The 18,360-nt window shown below is 36.9% G+C and overlaps 1 protein-coding gene across 3 annotated transcripts in view; it reads right to left on the bottom strand.

The window, feature by feature from the left end:
- Window positions 1-18,360, bottom strand: part of psme4a (proteasome activator subunit 4a) — a 167,890-nt gene that overhangs the window by 13,757 nt on the left and 135,773 nt on the right. For 2 of the 3 annotated variants that reach the window (XM_051919347.1, XM_028821016.2), the window contains 5 exons: window positions 18,125-18,216; window positions 6,752-6,883; window positions 6,456-6,664; window positions 4,411-4,496; window positions 3,960-4,088 (listed from right to left, as the gene is read on the bottom strand). In XM_051919347.1, the coding sequence (XP_051775307.1) occupies window positions 3,960-4,088; window positions 4,411-4,496; window positions 6,456-6,664; window positions 6,752-6,883; window positions 18,125-18,216 (648 nt within the window). Of the gene's footprint in view, window positions 1-3,959; window positions 4,089-4,410; window positions 4,497-6,455; window positions 6,665-6,751; window positions 6,884-10,704; window positions 10,854-18,124; window positions 18,217-18,360 lie in introns of those variants that run through there. The other variant, XR_007933556.1, reaches the window with a different exon arrangement.

Below are 18,360 nucleotides of genomic sequence, written 5' to 3'. Positions count from 1 at the left end.
ATAGAGTGGCCTGTTTACATGAAAACTTGGGTCACACTCACAGTCTCGTGTATCAGACAGTCAGTGAGCAACATTCCCTCATGTCCTACACAGCAAATAATTGTTACATTTTGAACTGAAAGAAGGGTTTAGGATAATAAAAGAGAGTGAGCTACTGAAGAGGAAAATTAAATAATTAGGTTTCCTTACTGTTTCAAGACAGGATAGAAAGAGAGAACATCTCTGTTAAATATATTTGTTATGGGGACACAAAGGTAACGGACATCTGCTGGGGATAGCAGGAAACAAAAGCGAGGAAGTGCTCCCAACAATAGTAAGTCTTTGTTCCTTTCTGTTGACACATCACCTTAAAATTCAAACAAAAAAAAACATTATCCCGTCCATGAAATGAAAAACCATCAACATTCCAGATGCTTTAATACTTGGAACAAAGTTGATGGAGATGGTTGGAAGGATGATGTGGTGGGCTGTGGAACTATATGCGGCAAAAGGTGTATGATGATTGCATAGGATAGATGATGGGGATGGACACAAAAAGACACATAGATTGTGGGAATACGATATTTCTTTAAAAATCAATGTATGACATGCATAGGCCATCAGTTGGCAGTAAGAGTAAGTGACAAGACATCAAAAAGGACAATGGGAGTCCCACTATTTATACGTACATAAGGCTTTCATAATGTCCTGACTATTTAAGGTCAAACAAGAGCTCAAGGCTGCCAGGGGGGCACTTCAGCCTGGTGGACAGGACTCCTGACCCCTGAAGTGACCCCATGGATTGCTGATATTCAACCAGAAGATGAGTGTTAATGACTAAGTCAACAGTGTATAAATGTGTTATTCTGAAATATCACAGGACAGTTATAGAGGTAAAGACTCTAGTTGTTAAGTCTGAAACATTGATCTCAGGCACCCCCACAGTCACAAAAAAGAGAAAATCCTCATTCCTACCTTCAAAAAATCCTTTTTACTATATTGAATTTCATAAATCAGGAAATTATTCTTTAAGAAACTTAACAAGGCTAGAGCTGCACAAGCTCACAAACCATTCAAAGCACATACATAAACAGTATTTAGGAGTCTATGTGCTTCAGTCATTGTCTTCTAGAGATAGTTCATGTTGTATATTTATACTTGATTTTATATTTATACAGAAAGTTTTTTAGTCACTACATTTGACAGCAATAGTACAGTAAGATGGTGAAATACACACAAAACACATGTCACTGTTTACCAAATATTCAAAAGCCCATCAATACAGATGATTACCAGTACTGTTGCAGTGTAAAGTAATGCTTAACAGATTATTACACCATTAACTTGTGTTCTCTGTGTAAGAATTCTTAGTGACTGACATTTTTCTGTCATAATGTACAATACTGATGATTTATAATGCTTCAGTAAATACTATATGCACCATTCCCATATGTTAGGTGAAAAAGAAAAAAAACATCTGAGTTATAACTTGCATTGATAATCCAATTACTTGCTCATGCAATGATAATAAAATGTTGAGCTTAAGATAAAAGAGGAAGTACAGCTACAGGAGAGCAAATGGTAACATAAAACCAAAAAAAAGGGCAGCCTCTAGAACAGACATGAAAAAAATACCCTTTTATAGGTCTAGCTTCTTTAAATACTGTTTATTTGCCTTTTCGCTAGCTGATAAATTACTGCATGCTGCAAATTTATTGGTTTTCAAAATATTTTGAACTAGACTTTATTGTACATTTGTTTGTACATATTGACATTATGTTGTTTCTCCTCACTGCATTTAAAAGCACATAGCAAAAACCTCACCTTTGCTCCTTCTATCCTGCGGTTATGAAAGAAAATGATCAGGCCTTATCAGCCAATGATTATATTTACAGTTGTGCTTGAAAGTTTGTGAACACTTTAGAATATTCTATATTTCTGCATAAATATGACCTAAAACATCATCACATTTTCACTCAAGTCCTAAAAGTAGATAAAGAGAAACCAGTTAAACAAATAAGACAGAAATATTATACTTGGTCATTTATTTATTAAGGAAAATGATCGAATATTACATATTTGTGAGTGGCAAAAGTATGTGAACCTTTGCTTTCAGTATCTGGTGTGCCCCCCTTTGCAGCAATAACTGCAACTAAACGTTTCCGGTAACTGTTGATCAGTCCTGCACACCATCTTGGAGGAAATTTAGCCCATTCCTCCGTACAGAACAGCTTTAACTCTGGGATGTTGGTGGGTTTCCTCACATTAACTGCTCGCTTCAGGTCCTTCCACAACATTTCGATTGGATTAAGGTCAGGACTTTGACTTGGCCATTCCAAAAAATTAACTTTATTCTTCTTTAACCATTCTTTGGTAGAACGACTTGTGTGCTTAGGGTCGTTGTCTTGCTGCATGACCCACCTTCTCTTGAGATTCAGTTCATGGACAGATGTCCTGACATTTTCCTTTAGAATTCTCTGATGTAATTCAGAATTCATTGTTCCATCAATGAAGGCAAGCAGTCCTGGCCCAGATGCAGCAAAACAGGCCCAAACCATGATACTACCACCACCATGTTTCACAGATGGGACAAGGTTCTTATGCTGGATTGCAGTGTTTTCCTTTCTCCAAACATAACGCTTTTCATTTAAACCAAAAAATTCTATTTTGGTTTCATCCATCCACAAAACATTCTTCCAATAGCCTTCTGGTTTGTCCACGTGATCTTTAGCAAACTGCAGACGAGCAGCAATGTTTTTTTTGGGGAGCAGTGGCTTTCTCCTTGCAACTCTGCCATGCACACCATTGTTGTTCAGTGTTCTCCTGATGGTGGACTTATGAACATGAACATTAGCCAATGTGAGAGAGGCCTTCAGTTGCTTAGAAGTTACCCTGGGGTCCTTTGTGACCTCGCCGACTATTACATGCCTTACTCTTACAGTGATCTTTGTTGGTCGACCACTCCTGGGGAGGGTAACAATGGTCTTGAATTTCCTCCACGTGTACACAATCTGTCTGACTGTGGACTGGTGGAGTCCAAACTCTTTAGAGATGGTTTTGTAACCTTTTCCAGCCTGATGAGCATCAACAACTGTTTTTCTGAGGTCCTCTGAAATCTCCTTTGTTCGTGCCATGATACGCTTCCACAAACATGTGTTGTGAAGAGCAGACTTTGATAGATCCCTGTTCTTTAAATAACACAGGGTGCCCACTCACACCTGATTGTTGATTGAAAACACCCGACTCTAATTTCACCTTCAAACTAACTGCTAATCCTAGAGGTTCACAAACTTTTACCACTCACAAATATGTAATATTCGATCATTTTCCTCAATAAATAAATGACTAAATATAATATTTTTGTCTCATTTGTTTAACTGGTTTCTCTTTATCTACTTTTAGGACTTGAGTGAAAATCTGATGATGTTTTAGGTTATATTTATGCAGAAATATAGAAAATTCTAAAGGGTTCACAAACTTTCAAGTACAACTTGTAGGAATGAATACAGTAAATGCACTTATCGCATAAAATCTGTTTGTGTTTTACATTATTATTTCTATAAATATCCCCAAAAAGGAATTCAGATAATATGTGATAATATCTTGATACTTATTTACGGGGTAATATCAAAACACCAGCTTGCAGACAAGGCTACAATTCTGCCATGTTCATTTTACCACCTAACCGACATGTTATATATTTACCAAATTCCTTTTTCCTATTTGGCATTAGGGAGCCAGTATATTTGTCTGTATTTGAATGAATGATTAAAAGTGGTACCTTTTTTGTTGATCTTGAATAAATCTAGGCATTTTGCTTGAGACAATGTGAAAGACCATGTACATTATTTGCAATACCGGATAAATTTGTACCAGGCTGAAAATGTTTTGAATTCTACACAAATGGAAGAACTCACTGTCATCTGTATACATAATTATAGTTAAATTGGTGACACAATATTCTGATATCATTGTCTTACCTGGTTGAGAACTTGCAGCACCAATGGTATTTGGTGTGGATACAGAAGCCCCTGAGACATAAGTGACAAGCAAGTCTTGGCATCTCTCTTCAGCTCATCATAACTGTCATCATTCTCCACAGGAGCAATCTATGATAAGTAGTTTGTAAGAAGGAAGGGCTAAATTAAATATTTTAAAAGTATACTAAATATCTTTATATATATATATATATATATATATATATATATATATATATATATATATATATATATATAAAATCATTTATTTATATTTATATATTTCAAGGTATATAATCTTATTTTGAAAATACAGCTGAAATCTTTAAAGGACTGAGAAAGCAAAAAGGAGAACCTAAACATTCTTGATCTGTTTTCTTGTGGATAGTTCATGAAGCCTGAGCTATATAATACTAATTAATTTATTTAAAAAACAAACACAAAAACTCCGCACCTTAAACAACAGTGGAAGGAGATGAAGCTGCTCCTCAATAGCTGTAGAGAAGGATCTGCCTGCACTTGCCATGAGCCATTTGAGAACTGTAACAACATAACACAATTGAATAATTAAATGTTAATATGTCATTATTTTCTTATAACAACTTATTCATAAAACATTTATTGTGAATAAGAACATCTCCTAGGTTGCAATAAACATTTTATCTAAAGACTGCTGAATGTGCTAACTTAAAAACCAAAAGTAATTCAGGTTATTTATATTAAAAAAATAAACTTGCTGTTTTAACAGCAAAACTAAAACTAGTTTTGTTCTGCTGATCACTATTACTGCATGTTCTGAGTGTTAATGAAAAATATTATAAAGTATGACTCTTTTTCAAATATATGTAACAAAATACATTCCATTTATCAAGATGAAATTCATCAATTTTTGGATCAATATTTCTATAGCCGATTTAAATTGAGCAGGAAAACTATTTCTTGCTTAGAAGAAGGAAAAAAAAGAAAAAAACGTTCATCTTTTGAATGATCAAGAATTGAAATAAATTTTAAATCTAACCCTAGTTTATTATTATTAATCATTCTTTTCTGATCAATTATTTTTATTAAGTTGCACAGTGGAACAGTGGTTGTTAGCACTACGGCCTGATGGATCCAGCATCGTGGCTTTAAAACGTGCACCTGTCATTATTATTATTACTAGAAACACTAAGACCCACAGTCCTCAAAGAAGTGCCTCTCCTGACACTCAACACCCCAGGGTCACTCCACTGAGGTTGCTGAAATGTCCTTCAAGGTGAGCCAATGTTGTGTCATGTGGTTGACTTTTTACTTTGGTATTTGCACTGTTTTCTGCGGGACATGCCACATGCTTTTTTAAAAAACAACACATGCTGGGTGCTTACGCTGCTGCTCTTTTTAGGGAATAATGTGATGGAGGAAGCTCACCCTTCTAATTTTTTGGATGTTTATGACTGTCTATTGCACACAGAGTTAACAACTTGCCTTTACAATGCTCAGGTCATGTGGCCAACATCTCATTTTGATATGAGCAGTTTGTTTTGCAATTGGAGTGTATGACTTTGTTGTTAGTCACTGCTGTTCTTTGCCCCGTCACTAAAATCGCGCCTCTGCTTACTGTGAAAGGGACCCAAGGCTGAATTCTGTGGTCAAGGTACCCTGCACAATTGACAGACAGACAGACAGACAGACAGACAGACAGACAGACAGACAGACAGACAGACAGACAGACAGACAGACAGACAGACAGACAGACAGACAGACAGATAGATAGATAGATAGATAGATAGATAGATAGATAGATAGATAGATAGATAGATAGATAGATAGATAGATAGATAGATAGATAGATAATTCCCAAGGACAACGTTACAAGCTCTCAGACCAAGATCAAGCTGCAAGGCCCAGTGGTTTGTGAGTTTTTGTATAACAGACAGACAATCCTTACGAAGTTATATACGTAGATAATTATTACAATATTTTTTTATCATTAATTTCTTAAGGGACGATCACTTATATAAAATGTATATATGTTTTTTGAGATTTTTCGGGCAAGGCAGACAGAAGTTTCAAGGTAAAGTTCTTATTCGCAATAATCCTGGTGTAAGAGAGTGGCATTTTGTTAAATGTTGATTAGCACATGCAAGTAAGAATTAGACTGCACTTTGTACACATGACAATAATGACATTAATAACCTATAAACCAATACCCCTGTGTTTGTGTGCATTCTTCTCTAATGTCTCAAAGTTCTGTGCAATTAGGTAATTTGTGATTGTATGTGAGTGTGATCTATGGGTATGGATGACATTGAGCCTGACCCCAGTGATGCCCAGATAGCCTGCAGCTCCTCCCACGAAAACTTAGAATAAATGAGGTGACTATCAGATTGTTATATTTTATGTTATTAGTGATAATTTATTATTTATTTTATTTATAAACATTTTGAACAAAGGTAGCAGATCCTGGAACTCAAAAATCCTAGTCTCAATTACTAATAACTTAATAAATTTGTTCCTCACCAGTCTTCAATAGTTTAATGGCTTGTGTCCTTTCATCTTGTTCTCCAATTCCATTCTCCTCAACAACATGATTTTGAATCTCCTCATCTGCATCCATAAGAGGTTTCAACTTCACAAGAATTCGGGATGTAAAGTCTGATATACGCGGAGATGATGTTTGCAGTGTTTTAGGAAGTGACACATCAATCATAAAGATGTACGTCAGAACACTAGAGATGTAAAATGAAAAAATTAATTTTTTTTAAAAAGAAGAAAATGATAAAAGTAATGATTTAAAGTGTATAAAATATACAGACCTTCCAATTCTTTCTCTGACATTTTTATATACTTGGGTGAGTTTGGGTTCCAGATATTGAAGAAGTCTGTGAAGAAGTTCAGGGACTCTCCATTCTTGCTGAGCCAGTCCCCCTTGGAGGACATAAAGTCGACTAATAAAAGATAGAAAGAAAAAAAAATCATAAATTAACACTGTATATCTGAAAAGGAACTCAACATCACAAAGTGAAAAAGAAACAAAACAATTTTCCCACTGTAATTCTCTCTGACTGGCACTGTGGTGAAACATGTTTAGGAGTTCATGGTGATGTGCAGTTTTTATTAAAAATAGTGTGCTCATGCTTGGAAGGGCATAGGTTCTGGGTTCAAGGGGACAATACCAGGTACAGCAACCCAGGCATCACAGGTACACATATATTATACAGGATGAGCCAAAAAGAAGTATCACATTTCAAATGTTCAATTTTACAAAAACGCTACAAGATAAATTAGACTTCATTATGACACAAGAAAGTGTATACAAAATAGATTTTTTCCACTGTGTTTTAAAAATGATGTCTTCAAAGTGGAGGCCATCATTAGTGATACACTCTTCAAGACGATTTCTGAATGCACGCATGACTATTTTGGCCATTTCAAGGGGAATAGCGGAGATTGTGTGGTGAATAGTGTCCTTGAGAACTTCAAGGTTTTGAGGTCAGTGTGTGTGTATGCCTTTGACTTGAGATAGCCCCACTAGAAGAAATCGCACTTAACAACATCAGGAGAATGTGAAGGCCACCTGACATTGCTGCGCAAGGAGATCAGCTTCCCCGGAAATACCTCCTGCAAAACTTGCATGGATCTCTGCGACATATGAGCTTTTGCTCCATCATGTTGAAACCAGGAATCCACCACATCCATTTCTTCCAGTTGGGGCTGCTAAAAGCTCTCTAGCATTTCAATCTGATGTTCTGAAGTGACGGTGACCATTGCTCCCCACCTTCCTCAAAAAAGTAAGGGCCTATAATGCCAAATTCTGCAACGGTGCACCAAACTGTAACATGCTTACTATTCAGGGGTCTCTGATGAAGTTCACGAGGGCTGGTTTCAGCCCATAGAGAAAGATTTGCTTATTTACACAACCATTCAAATGGAAATGTGCCTTGTCACTGCAAATGACAATGGCATCTCGATGAATGGTTTGCAGAATGCTTGTGCACAACTCTCTACGGCTATCCCAGTCTCTCAGTGAGTTCTTGCACTACCATCATTTTGTATGGATGGAAATTAAGGTCCTCATGCAAAATTCTCCTCAAAGACGTTTTGGAAATGTCTAAGGCAGAAGCATGTTTGTGCTCTGAACGTCTAGGAGACTGCAAAATTGATGCCCTAAACAGCTTGGATGTTTTCAGCTGTTCGTACAATCCAAGGACAGCCTGGAGATTTTCTGCTCAATGTTGTACCCCTCTGTCTAAATTTAGCCACCCACTGAAGAACTGTTTTCCAATTTGGGACATAACCGTTAGGAGGAATGCTGAAGAGCGCTTGGCAGGCGTGTTGTGTAGTGATGATGGATTCGTTGCTTCTGAAGAACGCTTTGACATTGAAAGCATGGTGCGTACCAGACCAAGGCATGTTGCCAACTGAAAACTACAAGGGATCGCATGTCAAAGGACCCCAACCCCAATCCACTCAGCTGCCCCTACCTCATGCAATGACCCTGAGAAATGTGGTACTTCATTTTGTCTCACCCTGTACAAGGGAATTTAGCATTTGAGAATTGTGTTTTTTTTTTTTCTTTTAGGATTCTACCACTATAGCATAAATGAAAAAAAAAAGTATTTTAACTGACCTATCTCCAAACTGGGCTATAAACAAGTCAAACAACCAGCAAAGACAGCAGGTTTTACATGAGTAAATAGGGGGCATTAAGTTTAATATTACATGAAGCACTGCTGAAAATGTAAAAATATAATGTGTAACAATTATGTAATTAAAAAAAAAATATATATATATTGTGAGGGATGGCCGGCCAAATATTCCGGCCCACACCTCCAGGCCGCCAGATGGAGCCCTCCCAGCAGCATGGAAGTTCCCCGCATTCCAGCAGGGCCTTATGGACCTTGTAGTTTTTATAAACAGCCCTGCTGGATACCATGGGGACCACCAGGAGCCGCTGTAGGGAGGCTTGCGGAGTGCTACGTGCCCTATAACCCGGAAGTGTGTCCTGATCACATGACTGGAAGGAACGACGTGTTTCCGGGATGAAGAAAAGGACTTTTAACCTGACCCGGAAGGGATAACAAATCATGGACTGCAAGGTTGGAACCGCTTCCGGGTCAGGGGATATAAAAGGACTTTGGGAAAGCCCAGACACTGAGCTGAGCTGGGAGGAAGGGAGGCTAAGTGTCTGGGAGAGGAGGATTGTGTATTATTATTGATTCATTGGATTGGTTCCTGCCTTGTGCCCTGTGTTGGCTGGGATTGGCTCCAGCAGACCCCCGTGACCCTGTGTTCGGATTCAGTGGGTTGGAAAATGGATGGATGGATGGATGGAGTATTGAGAGTTGTATGAGTAGTGTGGAGTGGAGGGTGCTTAGTGCACTTTATTATTATAAAATAAATAAGTATTGCACTTTTACCTGGTGTTTGGAGTGGTACACACACACAGATACAAACACACACACAGATACAAACACACACACTCACACACACACATACACATACTGTATATATACATATACAACCATATACATATATACATATGATCTAAAATACTTTTCTATGAAACAAAAATCTCCAAATCTCATATTGAGCTACTGCTATATACAGCAATATATTTAATATAGCTTTTGCTATGTAAATGGAAAGTTCAGATGACACATAAACAAATACAATCAAAAATATGCAAAAATTTATATTTAAAAAGCATCCATTATTGTCTGATTTGAACTATTAATGGAAAGTTTTATTTTATTGTGCTTCATCACTGGTACCACTCACTCAATTAACAGCCTACTGCCCTCTTATTTAATTTGCTTTTAGCTCATGGCATTCTTTTGCATGTTACAAAACAAACAAATGGGAGAGGACTGACAGATACAAAGTGCCATCTGTGAACAGTGAGCAAGCACATGCAAAATGTATAAAGTAGACTTTTACTGAAGCATATTTTTTTTTTCTTAAGCACATGGGTTTTTGGCAGCTAGGTTTCACCTGTACTATAAGTTTGTAAAGCTTGACCAGTTCAGTACTAGATATTTCACATTTAGTGATACATTGTACAGTGTTGATAACTACATGCAAGCGAGAATGTCACTGTATTCATCACTGTATTCTGTACAAGTGGCAATAATGAACCTACCTAAACATACTGTATATACTATGCTGTAACATTTCAAAGAAAGCATCACTGTCTAGCTGTAATTTACTGTAGCAGAGAATGAATTTTAACATAGAATGCTTTTTACTAACGTCCATTTAAAAAGGATGAAAGTTGAAAATCCCCTGAAGCACCCACACACAACTGGTACAAGAAAGGTATAAAAATAATGTATGTACAACACACAGGATACTTCAACCATGTTTCCCTCTGACATGGAAGCATAACACTTTGGTAAGTGAACAGTCAGCTTAAAAATAAATAAACAACTGAATTATCACTAAAGTATTTGCAATAAGTGCATCAGCACTGACTGAAAAGCATTGGAATATAATGCAATTACCCTCAATAAATATTTCAGTGGACTATAAAATATACTGTAACAAATACCTTAATGCATGTTTTGTTATTTTGCACAATTTTAAACATAAGTCTACCTTCATATTGGTGGAAGAATGTAAAAAGACTTTAGGAAAAATATCCAAAACTTTCATAATTAAGAATACTCTTTAATTTTAAACAAAAAGTACAATTTACGTTTGTCTTGCTTCTTCAAAAGGCTGAAAACCTCACTGACCATTTACATACAATCAAAATTTTGAAACTCACCACGAGAAGACTACCTGCCCAAAATAATTAAGGGGCTCTTTTCTCCACTATTGCTCCAAGCTGCACCTATACCACTCATCTAGTTGTTGCTCATCTACGGATCACCATGATTGCTGAACACATTCTTCTCCCACTGCCGTTGGTAATACCTGTGGCAGGGCGACAACGTGTAAAGCATGTGGTGGGTGACGGCATACATTTTTTAGTTGAAGTGGGCTTAAGGTAAGTTATAAGGCAACACGATCACAGCTAGTTTTGAATCAGAAGTGTATTAAGACTTGAAGAAGAAAATAAAAATCACTGTGCACGGACAGTCTTGTGCTTATTCAGCAGCAGATATGGACTGGCCTGTGGCCAATAAAATGTTGAAGCACAAACATGAGTGTGAATTTCAGATGTCAATGTAGTGGGCAGCAAAGTTACAATATGAAAGCTTTGTTACATCCCATGATTTAAGAAAACTCCTTCACAACTGTACTCACATGACCACACATCATGAACCTCCTTCTGTGCTTGCTTACAACAGAGATGGCCATGGTTTGTGTGAAGCCATACTAAAAATGCAGTGTATAGATGTTGGCACAAAGTAGAGGCCCTGATTTTTGCTGAAAAACACTAGCTTAGTCAAATAATACCATAAATTACACAAAACCATCTCACTTTCTCACAACTACTGAAATGTAAATATATCAGGAAGTAACATTATAATTACTCATTACTTATACACATGAATATGTCTGAATCATAATTTTTAACACTAATTCCTACTTTGGAATGTGTACTTGGTTATCTTACAGTATACCAAGATGAAACTTACTTTATTTTACAGCTGGCTTTTTTACACTCATATTTTGTTTGGTTTAAAAAAAAAAATATGAAAAGGGACACACTTTGAATAGCTTGTTAACTACAATTTCGTCCGAGTCTAATTTGCACAATAACATTCTAAGCATTAAATGCAAAGCAAAGCTATGATTTAATGAACACTTGAAAAATATGAGTAAGCCAAGCTATTTTAATGGAAAAGCACTAAACTTAATCAGCAATCATAAAAAAATAAAAGTAAATAAACCACAGAACACAAGTATTCTTCAGACTTAGTACCCTAAGTTCTTGTCAATAAGCCGCGGCTTATCTAAGGAAAAAAGTTGTGAAAATGAAAAAATAGAATATCGGCTTATACATAAGTCCGGCTTATACATCCATCGCGGGGGTTGCGTTCCAGAGCCACCCGCGAAATAAGAATATCCGCGAAGTAGAAACCATATGTTTATATGGTTATTTTTATATTGTCATGCTTGGGTCACAGATTTGCGCAGAAACACAGGAGGTTGTAGAGAGACAGGAACGTTATTCAAACACTGCAAACAAACATTTGTCTCTTTTTCAAAAGTTTAAACTGTGCTCCATGACAAGACAGAGATGACAGTTCCGTCTCACAATTAAAAGAATGCAAACATATCTTCCTCTTCAAAGGAGTGAAGCAAACAAATCAATATGTCTGTTTGGCTTTTAAGTATGCGAAGCACCGCGGCACAAAGCTGTTGAAGGCGGCAGCTCACACCCCATCCGTCAGGAGCAGACAAAGAGAGAGAGAGGGAGAGTTTGTTTTTCAGTCAAAAATCAATACGTGCCCTTCGAGCTTTTAAGTATGCGAAGCACTGTGCAGCATGTCTTTTCAGGAATCAGCTTTACAAAAGATAGCAACGTGAAGATAATCTTTCAGCATTTTTAGACGAGCGTCTGTATCGTCTAGGTGTGCAAACAGCCCCCCTGCTCAATCCCCATACATCAGGATCACAGATAGTCAGTGCAAGATTGACAGAAAAGTAAGCCGGGTAGCTTCTCAGCCATCTGCCAATAGCGTCCCTTGTATGAAATCAACTGGGCAAACCAACTGAGGAAGCATGTACCAGAAATTAAAAGACCCATTGTCCGCAGAAATCCGCGATATATATTTAAATATGCTTACATATAAAATCACAATTTAAATGACCGCTACGCGCTCGTGTTGACTCGGCGACGCCCAGAGCAGAAAGAACGCGCTCCGGCCGCTCCAACCGCGCCATGCGGGGAGTGAGAGAGACGGCAATATCTCACACTCTCTCCCCCCTTAAAGAAATTAAATGGGCGCGAGTGAGACCACTGACCTCCCTCCCTTCTATTAGTTATAGGTTATAGTACGTTCGGCTTATCCATGAGTCCGGCTTATCTATGATACGATTTTATTTTAAAAATTCGTATGATTTTTGGTCTCCGGCTAATACATGAGTCCGGCTTATAGACAAGAACTTAGGGTACAAAAAGTTGAAGGTGTTTCAAAAAAATTCTTATCAAAAGTATTATGAGGATGTTTAAAAAATTAAAATTACTGCATAATGTAATACCACTTGTAATCAATAAAAACTATTTTGTACTTCTTAAAAAGTTTCAATAGAGAAAACACAGCAGTATGACAAAAATTATGTAATAAAGTATAGCAGTCAGCATCTAAGAAACACCTACATGGTTACAGCAATTATTATTAAACAGTACTTTATGTCTTGTTATGCACAAACAGTACCAGGATAGACATTGAGATATAGGTCTGTTTTAACATAACCCCTCTTATTATAATACCTTTAAGATTTATTCAGCTCTAGAAATGGTTTCTCTCCAGTTAACAGCCACACAGCCAAGGATTTTGATGCTTTGGAGCAGGGGTTCTTAACCTTAGGTCCATGGGGGGTTCCATATATGGGTTTCAGGGGGTACATGAGGGTCAGATAAAAATTAATATTTATATTCACTATGTAGCCTGGTACTGTTGATTTACAATAGTAGTGGTAGAAGTAGTAGTAGTGGATCTGTTTTAACCAATAAGCCCGCGATTCGCCAGCGAATCGGAAATCCAAGAATGGCAATCAGTTTCTGTTCTGTCCGATATCTGGATGGATGACATATCATGGAGGGTGGGTGCGTCTGGGGAAATGTCATTTAATCACATAAGCATATCTGTAGTAAAGCGGTCTCATTTTGTGGAGACATGATTCCGTTGCCTTTGCTGACACCGACTGCTGGAAGAGTGGAGCACAGCAAGTTCAGTTTACAGATTGTGGTGTTCGTGTGCCAGCCACTGAGTCTGGGAAGCTGCTGGGTTAGAGTCTGTGACCGTCATGTGATCTATATTACTGTTACAGTGGATTAGAGCAAGTGTAGCTCACAGGTTGTATTGTTTGGGCGGGACGCCGCTGCGTTTGACTCTGGGGCAGGCGCCAAACTGAATGACCGCCATGTGATCAACATTAGTGGCACAGTGGGAGCCGTGACTGTTTTTCTTCTGCTGTTTTAGAAAAGCGTTGTAGACACCTGCGTTCATCGTTTGTATCCATGCGGACTCGTTTTTGTATTTCTGTTAGTTGAGCTGTTTGTTTTTGGAGCCGTGACTCCGTTAGCTATACGGCGTCCACTGCTAAGAATTATAATCGCACTTACGTTTAATACGGAGTGCTCGTGTATTGTTTCTTTCCATCTGGTGGTGTTTCTGTGGCTGGACTGTTCATAATGTAGTACTGTAATACTGTAATGTGATTCCAATATGCTGTGTAGTGTGGACCTTTGGGGATTCCGTACTGTAATACTGTAATGTGATTCAAATAGGCTGTGTAGTGTGGACCTCTGTGTTTTCCGTACTGTAATCCAAACTTCGAATCCTCTCGTTTATTTTTTTTGCTCTGTGGTGGGCTCGTTGCAGTGCGTCAGTGCGCTTCGATGCGCCCTGCGCTATTTTTTTGCTCTGTGGCGGGCTTGTTTTTATTTTGTTGCTCTGTGGCGGGCTCGTTGCAGTGCGGCAGTGCGCGTGCGCCTCGATGCGCCCTGCGCTATTTTTTTGCTCTGTGGCGGGCTCGTCCATATTGTGCGGCAGTGCGCGTGCGCTTCGATGCGCCCTGCGCCCAGCATCCATATCTGGTTTACAACCTTTGGTTAGTAAGATGGATTTGCACAAGAGGATTGATTGCATTTCATAATTATAATGAGTAGCCATTACTTCTTGCATAAAAAAGTGTTTTTTTTATTGTTTACTTTAAAGTTTAATGATACTTTGTGTATGTATGAGAAAATCAAATCTCAATAAATAATTATATTAATTGCATGCAAAGTTGTGTTTATGTGAATATATCTGGGGAAGGGGGTTAATAGCTTTCTTCAGATTCTTAAAGGCGTCCGTGACTCATAAAAGGTTGAGAATCACTGATTTAGAGCATTACTTAGGAATATTTATCATGCAAGTCACATATTGCTCTTCATGCAAGTTCCATTAAAATAAAAGAGTAATAAAAAGAAAATGTAAAAAACATGACATTTCAGCTTATTAATTTTTGTTAATTATTCATTAATGGCTTAGTTCTTAATAATTCACCTCTTATAGCTACAACAGACATTTTCTTTCTTTCTATTAAAGTACAGCATCATAATGGAACAATTGCTGACCAAAGAGATTTGTAATAAATTCAAAGCTTACAGTGACACTGTAGCGATTCAAGCACCAATTCACTGAAGTCCAATAAAACTGGTCATTATAAAATGCATTAGACACTTTCAGATGAAAACAATGCCGATTCAGATCAGTTAAAAAAAGAAGCATCATATTTACACATTTTACTGTTACATGCCGCATCTCATTATGATGCTGAATTTTAAACATACTGAGTCACTGCAATCTGCTTCAACAATCCTCACCTAATCAGATGAAAAATGAAAATGAACAGGGGTTCATTCACTTCTCTTTTATGCTACAGCAAGGCACTCTGGGAAAAATTCTGATCTGTTTTTGTTTTTAGCTTGCTGCATTCAGTTATTTGTTGACAGGTCTCTTACTGTGAATGAATTAATGCATTTTTTGTATGTTACTTTATACCATTTGAACTACTGATTAGCAGGTTGCAGGTGTGTGCAATGGAACAGAGGAGGAATTACATCTTTTGGATATCATTTTAACTTATAGGCAAACAGCAAAACTGCATTAGTGCAATAAAAATCATGGTACAGAATATTACAATGGAAAATATAACTATGAGCAGTAACAAAATGTTTTGAACCTGAACATGAAAGGAGTCTTTTATGAAGCTGAATTTGTAAAGATATACGGTTGTGTATTTATATAAGCAAATTGGACATTTCTAGCATTTGTGATGTTGACACACTGCAGAATTGAGTATCTAGCTAGCTAGCACTGAATTTCTAATTCTACAGAATAATGCACCATCACAGAATTATTCTTTCCTTATCATCATATATGCCAGTCAGTAGATGAGCTGCAGAACTTTTTTAAAGATGATCACTGATCAGGCTAACCTATGACACAGGTGACGGCTAACTATGACACAGGTGACATAAGAAATTTGCCCTTGTATGTGTTGCAGTCAGTCAGGGAAATGTACCAAGGGAAAGTAATTTACTATGCCTTCTTCAGCTTCATGTCAATAGCCCTGCACATTTTGTATGTGTTGCAAAACTGTCAATTGAAATTCCATACCCAACCTATTCTCGTGACCTGGCCCCATGTCTCTACCATCTGCTTTCTGAGTGCCAAGTGAACTAAAGAGAAGTGGTTGCATAAGCACAGCATGTTTTTTAATTTGAGTGACATAGGAAAGCTTCACAAATGGTATAACAAATGTATTAGTACTCAAGGATTATGCTGAAAGATTAAATTTGTTTGTTTTATTAATGTTTCTTCTATCATAACAGGCTGTAAACATTTTCATGATAAAATCATAATGCCAAATGTTGCTTATGTTATTATTTTTTTCTTTTACTGTATTGTGACCACAATAATATTTTTTAAGCTATTAAGGAGCTAGAAAGTTTGCTCAAGAGCTTGTCTTGTTATAAATGCAATACCCCTCACCTGTGAAACTAACTCTGTAGTCTGTGCATTACAGGTTTAAAGTTATGAGATTTCAGAGGCTGATGTAAAATGATGTAAAGTTATGTAAAACAGCATTTCACAAAATATGTTCTGCAAAAAACTGGATGCTTAATTATAAAATCACAATTAAAACCCAAGTTACAAGTTTGCGATGGATTTGAAATGGATGTCACATCAACAAGTAAAGCAGAGTAAAAGCATTTTAGGCAACTACAGTACAAGTTACATGTTAACTTGCCTTTAATGCAGCATGTGATTAAAGCACCCCCATAAATCAGTATTAAATTTAATTCTTTTCTGTTATTTGGAGTGCTCAATGCTTTTACTTCTACTCTGAAGCATACAAATGTTCTTCTGTGTCTGTGCATGTAGGCTTCATTTTGTTAGTTGCTATGCAGGTTTATTTCAAGTTATATGTCCAATGCTATGCAATACTGCCAATTTGGGCCTTATTTTTGGTGTCTGTTTAAAGTACTATCACAATGTTTAGGACATTTTCTTTTTTGACTGTAATGTAATCTGTGTAATCTAGTACAGTTTGAAATAATGTAATGCTGCAATTTGTAGCTGCTATCTACAAGAATAACAAAATACCAAATAATGTTTTACATTATTATAAATGTAATATTATACATTTATATTTTAATATTTTAAATATTCATCATTACTTTTTTTTGCTTTTTCTGATGCGGGTCAGCAACATATTGAGCTGAGCTGATTAGGAATCTCTGTTTTAAGCAGTTTGTCTAGAACTTTCTGCAGATTATAACCAAAACAACCATCAATTCATTATGCCATAGCTACACCTGAATATTTACAGGTAAATTTACAAACAAGTTCTTTCAGTTTCATATACTTTGGACTTTAACTTAAAGAAACTTGTTACTTTTTAATAAAATTGTTAGTATAAAAATGTGTTTTGATTTGCTTATTGCAAATATATATTCATCACTAAAACCTTCATTGTGATACACCCCTGGCTCTGTTTTATAAATGAATCTTCCTGGAGAACACCCAGATACTCCCAGAACATTTAGTACATAATTCCTCCAATGTGTTCTGGATCTGAACCTAATTCTTCTACCAGTGGGCTATGCATACACACACCTCTTATGCTATGAACCCAAAGGCATCCTAACTATATGCTCAAAACACTTCAACTGTCAAGCTGGAGAAGCAGAGGTTCTATTCTGAGATGCTTCCATACTACTGATCTCCTGATACTGTCATTGAGACAGAGCCCAACAACCCTGTGCAGAAACAGTATTTCAGTCTCCTGTACTCACAATCTCATTCTTTAGATCATAGGTGAGGATGGGGAGATGCAGACTTAACAGTAAATTGACCGCATCATCAGTAGACTTATGCTTAAGAGTATAATGTTCAGAAGAACAAATATTTTTTGTGTTAATTTCACTTACATACACAATAATTTTGAAAATTGCATAAAGATTATTCACATTTGTTTTTCCAACCATAGAAACATTTGAATTAATAATCTAAACTTACCAGGCATCTACAAAAGAACCACCTTCTCCATTAACTGGTGACTCCATTAGCATTTCAAAAAGCCAATGCAATTTTCGAGGATCCCTGCTCTCCTGTGTAAAGAGTTTCAAATAAATACTTTGATGTACATGGCATTTTTAAAATCTACAACACATATTTAAAATATTGACAAAACATTCAAGACTTTTTACTGCATAGTACAGTAACTCTTAGTTTAACCTGGGATTCTGTTCATT

This window comes from Erpetoichthys calabaricus, chromosome 15 (assembly GCF_900747795.2).
Source record: "Erpetoichthys calabaricus chromosome 15, fErpCal1.3, whole genome shotgun sequence".
Taxonomy (NCBI): domain Eukaryota; kingdom Metazoa; phylum Chordata; class Cladistia; order Polypteriformes; family Polypteridae; genus Erpetoichthys; species Erpetoichthys calabaricus.
The sequence above is the reverse complement of the archived record's forward strand: the minus strand, read 5'-3'. Positions and strand labels throughout refer to the sequence as shown.